We start from the raw sequence: 18783 nt of genomic DNA, 5'->3' as shown, positions 1-18783 counted from the left end.
TACTTGCTACTTGCTACTTGCCTACCTCAGGCATGAGTGAAACCGCAAATACAAGAGCCATACCGGCTCGGACGTCGCCCGGGTCAACAAGGTCCACGTCAGGTGCTAGGGAGCCAGGGCAACCTGATGACAAATGGGCTACTGGAACAAGACATTCATGGACTAAAGCAGAAAATATGGATCTGATGCAATGCTACTATACAAGCAATCCCGGTGAGAGGGGTTATATGCAGAGACTGTGGGATATATGGATGCTTTGAAACCCATCATCAACACTGACAGAGAAACAACACCTAGCTCGGTGTTCTAACATCCGCAAACGGCAACTCCTATCACAACTAGAGATTGATGAGGTACAACAAATTTGCTACAGCAAGGGGGAGCCAGGACGACAGATCAGCGGGGAGATGTCATCATCATCTCCACACTCAGAGATTGGGTCCCAAGCCCCAATAACAACAAGCCCTTACGGCACAGAATCACTCAACATAAGGGCGACTGACCTACGATTGAAGATCATAACCAAGCTGAACCCCCAAGTACAACGACCAAGATTGCCAAGGCTAAGTGACAAAGTACCCTCTGAAAGTCTGCTAGAAGATCTGAAGGCAGCACTACATACTATCCCTACTAAAGCCATAACCGAGACCAATGAGCTGATGTACGCCACAGCAACAGTGATCCTAGAGATGCTTGGCTATAAGATGAACACCACAAGCCACATAGAGCATTACCCTCCATGGAGGAGAAGGCTAGAGGCCAAGATCAAGGCACACGAAGAGAGGTTAGTCAGCTCTCAGAGCTACAGAAAGGTGCAAGGAAGGACCTAAGATATACAACAAGCTGTCGATACCTGAGGCTCTGGAGACTGCCAAACAAAGACTTACCGCTCTGGCTACCCGCCTAAAGAAATAAAAGGGAAAAGCAGAAGCCAGGAGAATAAACCGGATGTTCTCCACCGAACCATCCAAAGTGTACTGTCAGTGGCAGGGTGATAACACATGATCAGATCCAACCAGGGTTGAGACTGAACAGTACTGGAAGAACATATGGGACAAAGAGGCATCCCAACACACACCAATGCACAGTGGCTAGTGGATATAAGAACAGATCACAGAAATCTCCCAGAACAAGATCCAGTAAGCATTACAACAGCAGACATCCAAGAAAGAGTGGCAGGTATGAAGCGCTGGACAGCACCAGGCCCTGACATGATCCACACCTGGCACTGGCTGAAGAAACTAACTGCACTCCATGAAAGCCTGGCAGCACAAATGAACCAACTGCTGAGGGATGGGACCCACCCAGAATGGTTAACCCAAGGACAGACAGTCCTGATAATGAACGATCCCCAGAAGGGAACAATCCCATCCAACTACCAGCCAATAACCTGCCTCTGCACAACATGGAAGCTCCTGTCAGGCATCCTTGTGGCTAAGATGAGTAGGCACATGGCTCAATACATGGACAGTGCCCAGAAGGGAATCGGCAGTAATACCAGGGGAGCCAAGCACCAGCTACTGGTTGATAGAGCAGTCACTCGAGACTGCAAGACCAGGCAGACCAATCTGTGCACCGCCTGGATTGACTACAAGAAAGCCTACGACTCAATGCCACATACATGGATACTGGAATGCTTGGAAATGATCAACAGGACACTAATGGCCTTCATCAAGAACTCAATGGGAAAGTCTGGAAGCCAACTCAAAGCCAATTGCACAAGTCACCATCAAGTGCGGCATATACCAAGGTGATGCACTATCCCCGCAGCTGTTCTGCATAGGCCTGAACCCCCTCAGCCAGATCATCACAAAGACTGGCTACGGATACCGGTTCCGAAGTGGAACAACCATCAGTCACCTACTCTACATGGCTGAGATCAAGCTGTATGCCAGAAATAAGCGAGACATAGACTCACTGATCCACTCTACCAGGATCTACAGCAACAACATTGGAATGTCGTTCGGACTGGACAAGTGTGGTCGCATTGTATCAAAGAGGGAAAATGATCAGAACCGAGGGGGTTAAACTACCAGAAAGCCACATTGCAGATGATCAGGACAGCTACAAATACCTTGGGGTGCCGTAGGCTAACGGAAACCATGAGGAGGCAGCAAGGAAGTCCACCACAGCCAAATACCTACAGAGGCAGGTCCTGAAAAGTCAGCTGAATGGGAAGAACAAGATCCGAGCCATCAAGACATACGCCCTGCCAGTCATCAGATAACCCGCTGGTATAATAAACCAGCCAAAGGAGGAGATAGAGGCCACTGACATCAAGACAAGAAAGCTCCTCACAATGCATGGAGGGTTTCACCCCAGATCCAGCACCCTGAGACTGTACACCAAGCGTAGCGAGGGAGGCCGGGGGCTAGTGAGTGTCAAGACCACTGTCCAAGATGAAACAACAAAGATCTAAGAGTGCATCAGGAAGATGGCCCCCACAGATGAAGGGCTTAGTGAATACCTCCAGGCAGCAGAAACCCGAGGGTGAGGACAAGGAAGACGAAGAACCTTCATGGAGAGACAAGCCGCTGCACAACGTGTACCACAGACAAATAGAAGAAGTGGCTGATATCAAGAAATCCTACCAGTGGCTGTAAAAGGCTGGACTAAAGGACAGCACAGAAGCACTAATCATGGCGGCACAAGAACAGGCACTCTAGTACAAGATCAATAGAGGCTGGGGTCTACCACACCAGGCAGGGCCCCAGGTGCAGAGTGTGCAAGGATGCCCCTGAGAGAGTACAGCACATAACAGCAGGGTGTAAGATGCAGGCAGGAAGTGGGTACATGGAACGCCATAACCAGGTAGATGGCATAGTGTACAGGAACATCTGCCATGAGTATGGGCTGGAAGTCCCAAGGTCAAAATGGAAGACACCTCCTAAGGTAGTTGAGAATGACCGAGCTAAGATCCTGTGGGACTTCAAGATCCAGACTGACAAACTGGTGATGCCTAACCAACCAGACATCGTGTTGATCGACAAACAGCAGAAGAAGGCTTCAGTGATAGATGTGGCAATCCCAAGCGACAGCAACATCAAGAAGTAGAAACACGAGAACCTTGAGACAAATAGAAGGGCTGAAAGAGGAGCTAGAAAATATGTGGAAAGTAAGAGCAACAGTGGTGCCAGTGGTAATTGGAGCACTGGGGGCTGTGACCCCCAAACTGGGAGATATATATTACGTTTCATAATTGTATAATACTCCCAAATTATAGTCCCACTTCAATAAGGAGGCTATATTGTGCACTGTTTATTCATGAAACAACAGGGAGAGGACACCTCAGTGATTTTTTACCTTTTTTTCTCTTCCTGGGATCACTCATCTGCCGCGAGCTTGGGAGAGAAAACAATGATTAAGACATTGTGTTACAGTCATGCTTACAGTGTGCTTTGCAGTGATCACTTTTTTTTTGTAGTTGCTGGATTTCCAGTTTCCTCAGTAGGCCTACCACTTTTTATCTCCATATCTAAGTCCAAGTCCTGCCAGTTTTTATTGATATTTTATTTTGTAAAATTTTTCAAGTGTGTGCAGTTCAGACATCTGACACTAAAACACTTATCAATTAGCACAGCAGGAACTGTTCACCTGTGGATGTCCTTCAGGTAATACTTACTACATTGGCAGACTGGCTGTCAGACTGTAGGATAAAGCCAGGATGCACTGATCACACTAGGTCAAACCTAGCTTTATCTCTTATCCTGATTTCTGCTTTTGTGAAACAGCCCTCAGGTTGGGTTGGCACGCCCACAGCCTGACTCTGCTGTGTTACTAGCTGAACCTCTACTATAAGGAAGGTGGACTTGTGGGTAACCTGTGTGTCTGTAGGTTTGTTGTAGGAAGTAACAGTCATGTCAGCAGAAATGAAAATAAGGTACACGTTGAAAAATACCAAAGTTACCCTTTAAGTAGGCTGTAATGTGGCAAGTACAATAGTTACTGAAAATGTTATGTTCGATGTAGCAGAAGAGAAATAAAAGTTCATGTTACATGTGCATTCTGCACAGCAGAGTTGTGTGCAACTTTAATTTGAGCCAATGTTAACATCGACTGACTAGCCAGTTGTCAGGATTGGTGGCTGAACCCAAAAGCAGACTGGACACAGAAAAACAATTTAGAACAGGTGAGCAGGGTTCCAAACCTGAAGGGAACAGAGTGATCAGTATCATAGGTAACAATACAGAAAACTAGATACTGCGATGGGCCTCGAAGTCTTGTACTCACTAATTTGACATACCAATCCAGCAGCTATTGGATGGACTGCCAGGCTTGATAAAGGGGAGCTGATCAGGAACCAGAATACAGGTGGACCAATTAGCCAATTGTCTGCAGCCAACCAGTTGCCAAACTTTTCCTAGGAAAGCAAGGGAAAACAGAGAAAGACCCAGAGCGAGAGAGGGAGAGAAAGAAAGAAAACCAAAACTAACCCAAGCCCAACACAAACACAAATAACCCCTCACTCCACCTCCGACATGTACATACTCCTGCATCCTTTGTACTCTGCTGACTGCACTATTTGTCAATATGTCTATATTGTTTTGTTCATAGTGTGTATATATGTGTTGTCTACACTGAAGTGTGTGTCTGACTTTATTTTATTTTTATAATTGTGATTTTGTATTTTTGTATTAGTAAGCACATCGTGAGCAATGTACAATCCAGAGTCAAATTCTTCGTATGTGTACACATACCATGCAATAAAGCTGATTCTGATTATAAGGAAGCCTGAAAAGACGCACGGCAAGTCAACATTGAAAGCAGTGAGGAGAAAATTAAAAGTATACTTCAATGGGGGAAAAAATTGATTTGTAAAAAGTGTGAATCAATTCAAAATCTTAGAAGAAAATAATTGCAAGTCTTACTTGAATCAATCCCCCCCCACCCCTACTATGACTGAAGCCTTTCACATTACACAGTCATATGATCCATTGATTTTGTAAAAATATCTAGGCTTATTGGAGACATGAGATTGATATCATCTCATCTAACTCTTGGAAAGAAGATAAATAAGCTTATTTTCTAAAATGTTTAACCTTTCCCATTATTTTCTTGATTTCTGTTCTAGAAATTATTTCAAAGTACATTCAGGTTTTTGGACACTGATTCAGATTCCTGTTTCCCTGCTGTCGTGCAAACTGATATCATTATTTTTGTCCTGATTACTTCCCTGGTGTGGATGCTAAAAGATGAGGTAAATGGGGGGGGACTGTAGATGAAGGCACAGACAGAGAAAGGGAGTAGAGCTTTCATCTTGTATCTGCAGGAGGCACGGATAAAGGGCAAGCTGACAGAGAGGGGATGTGAGTATTACTCTGAGGTAGAGAGAAACTGAGCAGAGTGAAAGCTGGGCATCTGCAGTGACTCAGCATCAGGCAGTGTGGATCATTTGATTGGCTGTTCATGTAGGACAGAGGGAGGGAGGATGAACAGCGGTCCACTGTAACCACTCCTCCTCCTCCTCGGATTACATCATCCGTTAGTTCTCCTGGGGCGATGACACCACCCACAGCCCTTTCTCTTGCACTTTATTCACCCCTTTCTCTTTTGATCCAACTCTAGCACTAAGCACCGTTTCTTCTCTCGCTCCTCCATCTTTCTCAAAAAGCAAAAACTGTGCAGCTTTATTGGACTTTAAAAGGAGCCTACCAGTAAGAAAGAAATAATGGACTTTTTTGAGCAGCCTGATAATAAGGAATTGCAGTAATCCAGCCTAGAAGTAACAAATGCATGGACTAGTTTTTCTGCATCATTTTTAGACAGAATTCAGAAGTAAACTGGTGACCCCTTATGCAGCTGTTTTGATTCAAGACATGGACAAGGACAACACTTTTTCACACAACTAATGTCTTTTGTGGTTGCAGTAGGAAAAAAAGTGTAACGAGTCACCATTATAACTAATACGTGAATTAAAAGTGTGTTTTCTGGTCCGTATTCTGCCCTTGTGTAGTCTGGTCTGGTGTCCCGTGAAAACCCAGAGCAGCTGATCATCTCCTTGGAACCTGAGGCAGCATCAATCTATTGCCGCAAGCTCCGCCTCCACCAGATGGTTGACCTAGGCACCCAGACTACCCAGAATGGCTTCAGCCCCACTGACAACACGGGTGGTGGAATGACCCAAGGTACGTCCCATCAACCCTGACATCAAGTGGTGCTGATTGTACCATGATGATGCTTATCTCCTCGTCTCTACACTTGAGTGAGCATTAATCATCCACACCCCTGTGCTGTTGAGCAGATTTTTCTGAATGTGTATTTAGTTTTTCTTTAAAGATTTCCTTTGGTAGCTTTAGTATTGACATTGTAACATACTGTTGACATACTGTTTTTTCTCCATACTGTTTCTTCCATAGTTTCTCCAGGTCAAGGTAAACACACTTTCTGTTTAAATTTCGACAGGAAATGCATGAGGGTTCAAAGGCACAATTACTTTTTATTTCTTTCCAACCATCACATTTCAACTTGCTTTTGCTTCTTTTCCGAGATTCTATCCTATGCAAAAAGCATATCTTTAGACTGGGAAGTCCAATAATAAACTACAATGTTTTTGAAGAAAATGTGTGTGATTGCTGCATTTGCTGCTGTTGCTTCTTGTAATCGATGTACATTAATCAAAGTTCTGTAAATTGTCAAAACATACATTTTCAGAGTAAGTACACACATTATTTTAGTTCAATTTTATTTATATAGCGCCAAATCACAAAAACAGTTATCTCACAGTGCTTTTCATAAAAGAGCAGGTCTAGACCGTACTCTGTGATATTTACAGAAGCCCAACAGTTCCCACCAAGAGCAGCACTAGGCGACAGAGGCAAGGAAAAACTTCCTTTTAAGAGGCAGAAACCTCGAGCAGAACCATGGCTCAGGGTGGGCGGCCATCTGCCTCGACTGGTTGGGGTGAAGGAGAGAGAGAGAGAGAGAGAGAGAGAGAGAGAGGGCAAGAGAGGAACAGAGAGGAACAGAGAGGGATGGAAGTAGACAGTAGTGACAGTATTTAAAGGGAGAGTAAGTAATAGTAATTTAATACACTTGTTGTGAAATTTTGCAAAAATGTCCTCACGGTATACTAGGTCTCCGTTTTGTGTGTGCTCTGTGCCACTGCAGGGGGGCATGGATGTTGAGCAGACCTAAAATTGCATGAATTTGATTCATGTGGTGGCATAGCCAAAAAAGGGCTCAGATACAAGCAAAGCTATATTGCTAACCTAAATCTTTTTTTTTATTCAAGTGTTGTTAGTGATTGCTAAACATGAAATCCACTTTTGCTGAAGTTGTTCAGCTTTTTTCATGACAGAAAAAGTTTGAGAACCACTGACGTAGAGGAACTGCTAGAACTGCTAAGAACAAAGGATGTCCATGATGTAATACACCTGGTCTGAGCCTGTCGGTGGCAAAAAGAAGCACTTGTGTGGATGTCATTTTGAGGGGTGTAATTTCCTTGAAGGAACACATTGCAGCCACTGCAGCCAGTTCAGCTGCCTCCTGAAGCATCTACTGCACAGATTCAAAACGTTTACCTACTTGTCATTTAGCAAAATATCTGAAAATAGAGCCCAGGTTTAAAAATATCAAAATGACCCTTTAAATGTTACAAACTTTGGATTGTTGCGATATGTACATCATTCCCAAATTTGGTTGCAACACAATTTAGCATTGAAGAGTTGTGGCCCGTTAAGTGCATTAGACCACGCCTTCAAAAGTTTGGTAACCAATTACAGACAAGTGATGCCCAAAAGCAAACTTTTTGATCGGGGTCATCTAAAGATGGTGTCCAAGTTTGGTGAAGATTAAATGAAATATGGTCCAGGTGGCCATGACCTGTTTTTATTGAAAGAGCAGCAGAGATTATAGCCAAACCTGTCACTTACATTTTCAACCTTTCAGTCTTTACAGAAAAAGTTCATGTTTCATGGCTTTTGTTACACATCTTTACTGTCTTATCAATTTAAAACGTTACTAGACTGGACTTTAGATCCAGGCATAGTACAGTGTCTTTGAAAGTAATTGATGACATAAAAGTGTCCATTGATAAGAAGTCATTCTGTGTGGCCATGTTTCTCACTAAGGCCTCTCACAGTAGACCATTGCATGCTAATAAACGCCTTGTTGAAGGTTGGTACCAGTTATATAGCTGCAGAGCAATCAGAGTAATCTTTCTGATCAGATGCAATTTGTCAGACATGGGAATGTTACATCTGACCCTGTTGTTCGTAAAAAGGGTGTTCCCCAAGGATCTACTTTAGATCCTCTGCTTTTGTCATCTATATTAAAAATATCTGCAGGCAGACTTAACACTCCATTTATATTAGACTTTGCTTCACTGCAGCATGCTCTTATTGACCTGAAGCTGCTTTTAAATGCACATAGGACTAAGGCAATACTATTTGCTCCTTGCAGTGTCAAGGTTCCAGCTCTCTCTGTAAACACCATTGAAGGTGTTGCTATTGAGTTTGTTGATATTTATAAATATCTTGGTGTCTGGTTGGACAAAAGCACATTGAAGCTCTTGCTAGGAAACTTAAATTTACATTGGGCTTTTTTATACAGGTTAAAGTCATGTTTTTATATGGATTTATTTAAATGGCTGATGGTAGGGTTATTGCTGCTGCAGATAGATTACGGTGACATAATTTGCCACTTTGCTTGTCCGTCTGCCTTGTCCAAACTCGACCCTCTTTATCACGCTGCTCTCAGATTTATTACAAATGCAGGCTTTAAGACACGTTATTGTACCTTCTATGACTTAGTAAATTAGACATCCTTTGGTATACGTAGGATGCAACACTGGTCCATAAGGTCATTCTTGGAAAGTTAACTACACTTATAAGTTAACCTATCAAGTTATGCTGGTTACATGTATGCATCTCAGTCAGTCTGTGTATGTATTTTTGTATGACAACTAATAGTCATGTCCGCTATGTATTGTATTGTTTATTATAATCGTCCTATTCTCCTTGTAATGACTTTAAACTCTGAGGCCCTCTTGGCTAGGTCTCCCTTGTAAAAGAAATTCTTTCTCAATGGGACTTTCCTGGTAAAATAAAGGTAAAATGAAAAATAAATTAGAGTAGCCTGTAAGACAAACAGAAATGTTACAGTTGAACAACTCTTTTGAAAGACTTGAAAACTGGCTAATTTACCAAGCTTCACTTGAAGGCCCACTTGCAAGGTTTGAGCTGAACACCAGGCAGATTTTTGTGCCTTTCATTTTTAACAAAATTTTATATTTTCGATTTATTTCTATATTTTTATTTTTTATTTAAATTAAACATAATGTAAATTACCTTAATATTTACTTATTGAAAATTGCAACCCTATTTAATTATCATGGAGTCCAGACACTGAGCAAGGATGTGAGACAGGAACAGTCAACTTTTGACTGCAAATGTTACACGTCGTTAAATCTCAATAAAATAAAATTAATCCATCATTTTTTGACTTATATTGCTCCGTACTCTATGTATTAATTTTAAATATTATTGAAATATTACTAAATTCTGATTCAACAGAACATTTTGTAATAAAACATCTCTATTGAAAAGCATGCATTAAAACTTCTAAAAGTCTTGTTGGAAGGTAATTGTGCATTTATATGATGCTGTTGGAAAGTTAGGCTGATGTAATATTAACTGTAGACCTCTGTCATGCACTCTGCAAAGCTAATGAGAGTTGGAGAGCTGTCCTTCCTTCCTTTGTATTGTCTCCTGTGTGTAGGAAATGTCTCTCTGACATTAACTTCTGCCAGGTCTTCCTGCCATTAGACAGTAAACCTCAGTTCACATTGACTTCACTGTATTACAGGTTAACTAGCCTGTAGTTCTATACTGTGGTTGTTAGATAAGTAAAAACATAATGATTTTTCTATAAATGTTGAGGTATTTTTTAGAAGTTGTTATTTTAATCAGAACACACAAATAACATGTTTACTGGTTTGTTTTCTTCTCAGACTTTAAGTAAACTTCAAATACCTTTAAAATTGCCTTTATGTTTTCTTCCCATTCATGGAGCATGAATGTAGAATAATGAAACTACTGAGTTCTTGGCATGGTTTTTTTTGGTGTGATATAGCACAATAAGGTTTACTGTTTAGAGTGGCAGCACCTGCCAGTGTCTTGATGTTCTATTTCACTGCATGTTCACACTGTGAGCAACATGATTGGTCACCCTGGTGTGACAGCTAGTCCTAGAGGTTTGACTGCATCTTAAACTGGTATATACTTTACATGCATGTGCTGAACTGGCAAATTATCCATTCATTTATCATTTAAATTCAGCTGTTCTTGAAAATATACACCAACAGGTTGAATAATTTGGATCTAAATTCCATAGGAATCGGACTTGTACACAGTGTGGATACATGTGTATCTCAGCCTGCCGCTTGCCTCACACCACTGTATATGAGCCTCACAGCTTCACACAGCAAAGCTTCACGCCTTCATCACACTCACCAGAACATTCTCTCTCTGTTAACAACCAGCTAAGGAGCATGTTCGGCGCAACCGGCAGAGCCGCACCTTTTTGGTGGAAAATGTCATAGGGGAGCTTTGGTCGGAGCTGGAAGAAGGTAGAGTTTCTCTTCTTTTACACATCTGTTGTGATTTCCTTTCCTTCTTCCTCTAGGGTAAAAGCTTTTGCTGTTTTCTATGCTAACCATATTAGGTACTAGCTTCAGATATTAGATTGTGGTAGAAATAGAGTATGTGGGCTTTGGGGGGAATTATAACAATCTAAAGATCTGTAGAAAACGTAGTATTTACAGAAAGGTATTAAAGGTTCTGATTTTAAAAAATGTATGTTTTCTGTCACACTTTGGCTTTTTTACATATTTTATATTATTCTATGATAACCATTTTGGTTATACCAAAAAAGTACCTCCACTTAGCTAGAATTCAATGTACAGAGGCCATGCATGTCTCTACTTTACCTACAACATTATTGTTAGTTTAGTTCAAAGTCAAGGTAGGAAAACTATGGTTTATTATAACTAGGGATTTATTTTCATAGTGCTTGACATGGTTCTGTCAGTTTTAATAACCCAAGTAATTGCTGAGATCAGGTAACACGGCTGCTAAAAATAGGTGGGACAGGTCAAGAAACACCAGCAAGCAGACAGGGAGAAAACAGTACAATTATTCGCCAAATTGTCTGTAACCATCCATTACAGTTTACAGACTGACATCCTGGTTCACAGTCTGGCTGACTGTTAGCAGTCCGGTAGGTTGGCTCATGACAGAAAGGCTGTAGGCTCACAAACACGAGCCTAATCAAATGGAGTGCAGGCTGGCGGCCAGCAGGTTGAGGTACAGACTGGAAGCTAGCATGCTGGAGGCAACTGCAGGCTGCAGGCCACGGTGAAAACTGGAGACAAGATTGCTGGTCTGGGACATGAACGGAAGGCTGGGATGCCAGGGCTGGGGCTGATAGCTGGAAACCTGAGCTGAGTCTCAGGGGTGTTGAGTGACCACACATATATGGAGTTCCTTAGCCAAGGCTTTGAGGACACTTTCTTGCGTGCCTGAGACAGGACTGCCTCTCCATGTCCACTATTGATGACCATCCCAGCAGATAAGGTCATCAGAAAATGTGTTTGTTGAGTCCATGATTGGCCAGTTCTTACTGTCACAAGCACGGTAGCAGGAAACATGAGGAATAGGACCCAAACGCAGACTCAGGAGGCAACGCAGGGACAGTTCAAAGATTAAACAATAAAGTCTATATACAGAAGGCTTACAGGATGGTCAGGCAGGGACAGGTCAAAACCAGAGAAAGACAGTCCACAAGGCAAAAAAAATCCAAAAGGTTGCAGGCAAGAATCCAATGTCAAATAAAACAGGCAAGGAAACACAAAGTCCAAAAACACTGAGAGACAAACACTAGGGAAAAGACTGGTCCAATTGATCACGGACAAAGACGAACGGCCACTAAGACAAGGGAACACACTAAATACACAAGTGAGGGGAAGATAGTGAGGCACAGATGAAATAAGTCGGGGCAGGAATGCCATTAGTAGAGCAAACCTACCTTCAGCTGCACATCCACAGTAAGTTCTGAGACAAAAATGGTTAAAATGTGTTCTTGATTCACACAGTGAAACACATCTGACGTCCAGACTGTCCATGATCTTGGCCTTGCCTAAGCCAATCCAGTTTCTCTTCTTTCATCACTTCGCCACTGTGTTGCTGACACTACAGCTACAGATATGTAGGTCAGCAGTTCACTCAGTGGCCTGGATCAAGAGGCTGAAGTGTCACAAAGAATCACATCAATCCTTCTTTGAGAACGCTCCTGAAACAGCAGGGTTGTGGTAGATAAGAGGCAGTGGCTGCGTGTCAGATATGTTCCATTTTTGTGTATTCTCTGTACAGGTGACCGTTATGTGGTGGTGGACTGTGGAGGAGGGACAGTGGACCTGACTGTCCATCAGATCCGTCTTCCAGAGGGGCATCTAAAGGAGCTCTACAAGGCCTCAGGTAAAATGGCATATAACACATTTCTCTCTAGCTTTATGCAGCTGATGTACCTGTTTTCTTATTTATAGGTTTTTATGATCGCTAAGACAGTACTTTCAATACTTTTAACAATTTTCCTAAACTCTTAACGCATCAACACACCTACAACACATAATTTGCAAAATTGTTTATTTCATGTTCAAAATCACACATTGTAAATTTTCTAATTTATTGTATTTTCTAAATACAATAATATACTAACACAATACACTATGTCTGCCAAAACACCCTAAAATCAAATAATTCTTCCAAAACACTAACACATGTTGTCTTGCAACAGGAACATTTAGTCTATTATAGCACAATGTCATAAAAACTAATGGAATAAAATAAAGGGGATATATTTGTGTTTCAATTCACATAATGAACATGTGTTCACTTTGACTTGAGCCTATAAGTTAGGTCAAGAACATGATGTTATCTGTTCTGACATACACTGTGAAAGCCTTTGTAGATTTTGTATCCAAGCAACAAGAAATGTGTTGACTGTATAGCCTACACAGACGGATGTTGTGCTTAACTGTGTTAAGAGTTTAGGAAAATTGTTAAAAGTATTGAAAGGATTGTGAAAGGATTCATAGCGATCGTAAAAAACTGTAACTGTCAATCATAATCTCCTGTTTTTACAGGTGGTCCCTATGGCTCTATTGGGATTGACTATGAATTTGAGAAGCTGCTCTGTAGGATCTTTGGCCAGGATTTCATTGACCAATTTAAGGTCAAGAGGCCAGCCGCCTGGGTGGACCTGATGATTGCATTTGAGTCTCGGAAGAGGGCAGCAGCCCCTGACAGAACCAATCCCCTCAATATCAACCTGCCCTTCTCCTTCATTGACTACTACAAGAAGTTCAGGGGCCACAGTGTAGAACACGCCCTACGCAAGAGCAAGTGAGTACATGCAGAAAAGCAGGCACCTTGCATTACATTACAGTTTATTTGATGCTTAAACACAATTCTTGAAATTCTGCCTTTTTTCTCAAAATTCTTAAGAAAAATCCATAACTTCTCACAAATTCCTCAAACATCCTATTTTCAGGTCAAAATTAAGCTCTTTTACTTAAAACCATTAAATCTTGCTAAAAAAAAACATTTGCCCTCAGACATGACACACAAGTGTTGGTGTCATGTTATAAGTAATGGTGCTTGTGGTTCTCCCCCTCAGAAACATTTTCACATGATGAACACAACAAAAGTACCAAATGTAAATAACAAATGTACATTTGTACAGTCCAACACACCAAACAACTAACTATTCTGCCCCAGCATCCTGTCTGTGGTCTGGGACAGGCCAGAGATTCTCATCCTCCATCTCCTCCTCCTATTCCTACTCCTCCTCCACCGTCTCTCTCGCTACTCCTCCTCCACCTCCTCCTCTCCCTACCTCCTCCAACTCCTACTGTTCCTCTTACTTCACCTCTTTCTCCTTTCCCTACTGCTCCTCCTCTCTGGTGTCCTCTACAGTGGATAGAAAAAGTCTACACACCCCTGTTAAAATGCCAGGTTCTTATGATGTAAAATAATGAGACAAAGATAAATCATGTCAGAACTTTTTCCACCTTTAATGTGACCTATAATGTGAACAATTCAATAGAAAAACAAACTGAAATCTCGAGGGGGAAAAAAATAAAAACCTAAAATAAAAACCTGGTTGCATAAGTGTGCATACCCTCTTATAACTGGGGATGTGGCTGTGTTCAGAATTAACCAAACACATTCAAACTCAGGTTAACTAGAAGTCATTACACACCTGCCATCATTTAAAGTGACTCTGATTAATCACAAATAAAGTTCAGCTGTTCTAGGAGGATTTTCCTGATATTTTCTTAGTTGCATCTCCAAGCAAAAGCCATGGTCCGTAGAGAGCTTTCAAAGCATCATAGAGATCTCATTGTTGAAAGACATATGTCAGGAGACGGGGACAATAGAATTTCCAAAGCATTAGATATACCATGGAACACAGTGAAGACAGTCATCATCAAGTGGAGAAAATATGGCACAACTGTGACGTTACCAAGAACTGGACGTCCCTCCAAAATTGATGAAAAGACGAGAAGAAAACTGGTCAGGGAGGCTTCCAAGAGGCCTAAAGCAACATTAAAGGAACTGCAGGAATTTCTGGCAAGTACTGGCTGTGTGGTACAAGTAACAACTATCTCCCGTATTCTTCATATGAATGGGCTATGGGGTAGGGTGGCAAGATGGAAGCCTTTTCTTACAAAGAAAAACATCCAAGCAAGGCTGAAGTTTGCAAAAACAAACATCAAGTCCCCCAAAAGCATGTGGGAAAATGTGTTATGGTCTGATGAAACCAAGGTAGAAGTTTTCGGACATAATTCCAAAAGGTATGTTTGGTGCAAAAACAACACTGCACATCACCCAAGGAACAGCATACCCACAGTGAAGCATGGTGGTGGCAGCATCATGCTTTGGGGCTGTTTTTCTTCAGCTGGAACCGGGGCCTTAGTCAGGGTGGAGCGAATTATGAACAGTTCCAAATATCAGGCAATTTTGGCACAAAACTGTCAGCCGTCGGTTAGAAAGCTGAAGAGGAAGTTCACCTTTCAGCACGACAATGACCCAAAGCACACATCCAAATCCACAAAAGCATGGTTTCACCAGAAGAAGATTAATGTTTTGGAATGGCCCAGCCAGAGCCCAGACCTGAATCCAATTGAACATCTGTGGTATGATCTGAAGAGGGCTGTGCACAGGCGACGTCCTCGCAATCTGACAGATTTGGAGCGCTTTTGCAAAGAAGAGTGGTACGTCAAGATGTGCCATTCTGATAGACTCCTACCCAAAAAGACTGACTGCTGTAATAAAATCAAAAGGTGCTTCAACAAAGTATTAGTCCAAGGGTGTGCACACTTAACCAGGTTATTTGAGGGTTTTTATTTTTCATTTTTCCCCCTCGAAGATTTCAATTTGTTTTTCAATTGAATTGTTCACATTATAGGTCACATTAAAGGTGGAAAAAGTTCTGACATGATTTATCTTTGTCTCATTATTTTACATCATAAGAACCTGGCATTTTAACAGGGGTGTGTAGACTTTTTCTATCCACTGTACCTCTTCACTTCACTGTGGATCAGTTGTTCCAAAACTGAATGAACTGACTCTGGCCCTTTTATCTGTCTATTGAAGCTAATTGAGCTCATGCTGTGCTGACTTGAGTGAACAATATTGAATGTTAGTGTTTTCTAAATGACCACATGGTGTAGGCAATGAGAAATGAAGGGATTTGTGATATAGAGTTTAGGGAAATTGTTTTTTTTTTTGTTTTTTTTATTTATTACAGGGACAGTGCATATTCATAAACATTTCTGTCAATATGCCAGAATTAGCCTAAAGGCTATTTTTCATCTGCAGTATTCTTTTTGGAATGGTAATATGGAGACATTTCTGATGCCATAGGTAACTTTGGTTACTACATTAATAGTTTTGGGTCACCAAGAGTTTTGGTTTTGAATGCTTGAACTGTAAAGGAATAGTTCAATAGTAGTGAATTATTTTTTTCATATTTTGGTACATACATTGTACTGGTGCCAATCCAGGAAGCTGTACACAGCAACCCGGCTGTTGTTCCCCAAGATATCCATTTTAGTTTGCAGACAGATTAAACAAGTGAGATACAGCATGTCATTTAGTGAGCTTATATATGTTTGTAGGCTTTTTTCAGTTTAGACAGTTAGGGTAGCTGTTTCCCCCTGCCTCCTGTCGTTATGCTAAGCGGCTATGCTAAGTCATAACTTCAGCTCCCTACTTAACACACCTTTGATGAGTGTATTTTCCAAAATTATTAAGCATTTCTACCAGTTTGAAAGGAACTTGTAGTTCTTCTACAGTCTTCTACACTTGTTTTTATTTCACAACGAGGTGAATTAATTTAAATCAAATATATACTGGATGTAGAGTGTCTCAAAGTCACAGTCTTGGAGAGATAAATTAAAAGCTGATGCAAGGCCCAGCACCACATAAAGCATATATTTTTTCCTAACATCCTGATTTGATGAATGGACACAGCATTAGAACTCTAGTGTTACAGAGATAATATATTAATGGTGATATAACTTTTCACTTCCAGCCAATTAGAGTACTATAACAACTGACTTCTGAGACCACCATGGAGTCCAGGTTTTAATGGTCCTGTCTCATGTCTGTATGGATTTTCAAAATCCCACAGGGATGACCTTAAAAGATATGTATATGGCTGAAACTGAAGCCCTCAGTGGCTCCCAGGCTCCTCTGACGCCTGACTGGAAGTACTGTCTGTCTCATTGTGCTAGCCTTGTGAGGGGCCAGCATCAACACTATCACACACCATATGTGTGCTGTCTTTTCTAGTGCACATTACACATGTAAATTAATCACACACATGGGATTGCAGCAGAAGGATACTATGGATTATCTCAGGACATATGATTAGACAAACAGATAGCATCAGACGTAAAGAGATGTGCATGGAGGTCTCAAGTGACAGGACTGAAGGAAACTGCCAGCATCTCTATGGCACTGCCCCATACAGAACCCAGGCTGTCACTGGTCTCTGCTTCTGGTTTTTAAGATGGGAAACACAGTGTCTGATCTGAAAATTTCTCTTAAACTGTCCACTAAAATAACTTTATGAATGCCCTGACTCATATTTTCAGTTTCTCTTTTTAGCATCTTTAAGATTTACATTTTCATTTACATTTACTCATTTGGCAGATGCTTTTATCCAACGCGACTTACATTTGAAAGATAAATTGTTGGGTTTTTAACACCACAAAGCATTATTTCCAGCGGCAGCAGGTAGCTGTTTGGACTGAGAAACTCACCACACAATACCTGCTCAGCACCCAACAGCAGACACACAGTTAGCAATTAGCTGGTGAACACAGTGGAGCATTTAGCAGCCTAAGAGCCAGATCTTCTTCTCAGGAGTTGGTAGAGACCAAGAAGAACTAAAAGGAAAGTAATTATTGGATATTCATTAAGTGGAGACAACTATATTACAACTTGAAAAGATGAAAATATGCACATGCTGTATTTCTGGAGGGAGAGTAACATGAGGCCAAAAAACAATAAATGCTGCTTTAAAGGTTGTGCATGTAAAATATTCTAGCCATAATGAAACTGACACTTTTAGTATACTACTGTATATCCAGCTGTCCTCCGGTAGGATAGAACACATTTAATTCAATTTTAATTCTATTTTATTTATATTGTGCCAATTCACAACAATAATTATCTCATTGCATTTTTCATATAGAGCAGGTCTAGACCATACTACATACTACCATACAACATGATAATATTTACAGTGACCCAACAATTTCCACCATGAGCAAGCACTTGGACAGAGGAAAGAAAACCTCGAGCAGAACCATGGCTCAGGGTCATCTGCCTCGACTGGTTGGGGTTAAGAGACAAAAAGAGAGAGAGACAGCTCCAGAGCCAGAAACACCTGCAGGAAGTGATAGGAGGAGAGACAAGAGGGACCAGAAAGCACAAGACTACGGGAAAAGGAAGAAGTCGAGTTAGTAACATGCATTAATGGGATGAGGTTGCATACAGAGGGAGAGAAAGTAGAGGAGAGAGGAGCTCAGTGCATCATGGGAAATCCCCCGGCAGTCTAGGCCTATAGCAGCATAACTAAGGGATGGTTCAGGACTCACCTGAGCCAGCCCTAACTATAAGCTTTATCAAAGAGGAAAGTCTTAAGCCTACTCTTAAATGTGGAGATGGTGTCTGCATCCTGAGCATGACAACCCAGAGTTGAGACCAGGAGGCAGAGTCGCAGTCTAACACACTTCTCTGCCCTTCTAATTCAGCAGTTACCCACCCAAAACCCTACGAAGAGTTGCAGTCTAACACACTTCTCTGCACCTCCATTTCAGGAGTTACTTAATGAAAATCCTATAGTGACGGTGTCTGCCCCCCGACCATCGAAATTATTTAAAAAGGTAAACAGAAGAGGAGCTGTGCATAAAAACCTCATAAAAATTAAAACCACAAGAGCAATAGTGCAAACTAATAGGAAAATTAAATGTGGACTCTTAAACATCAGATCTCTCTCTTCTAAAGATGTACTAGTAAATTAACTAATATCAGATTATGATATTGATTTATTTTGTCTTACTGAAACCTGGCTGGGTGATGGAGAATATGTTAGCCTAAATGAATCCACCCCTCCCAGTCATATTAATACTCACATTCCTCGAGGCACAGGCCGAGGAGGTGGAGTTGCAGCTATCTTCGACTCTAGCCTACTAATCAGCTCTAAACCTAA

General features: G+C 41.4%; 1 protein-coding gene across 5 annotated transcripts in view; it reads left to right on the top strand.

Annotated features, from left to right (window-relative positions):
• Positions 1-18783, top strand: part of hspa12a (heat shock protein 12A) — an 81669-nt gene that overhangs the window by 45981 nt on the left and 16905 nt on the right. For 2 of the 5 annotated variants that reach the window (XM_046070430.1, XM_046070429.1), the window contains exons 7-11: positions 5954-6125; positions 6357-6371; positions 10481-10567; positions 12369-12473; positions 13142-13400. In XM_046070430.1, the coding sequence (XP_045926386.1) occupies positions 5954-6125; positions 6357-6371; positions 10481-10567; positions 12369-12473; positions 13142-13400 (638 nt within the window). The remainder of the gene's footprint in view (positions 1-5953; positions 6126-6356; positions 6372-10480; positions 10568-12368; positions 12474-13141; positions 13401-18783) is intronic. The other 3 variants (XM_046070432.1, XM_046070431.1, XM_046070433.1) reach the window with 2 other exon arrangements.

Source organism: Micropterus dolomieu, linkage group LG15 (assembly GCF_021292245.1).
Source record: "Micropterus dolomieu isolate WLL.071019.BEF.003 ecotype Adirondacks linkage group LG15, ASM2129224v1, whole genome shotgun sequence".
Taxonomy (NCBI): Eukaryota; Metazoa; Chordata; class Actinopteri; order Centrarchiformes; family Centrarchidae; genus Micropterus; species Micropterus dolomieu.
This window is presented reverse-complemented; position numbering and strand designations above follow the sequence as displayed.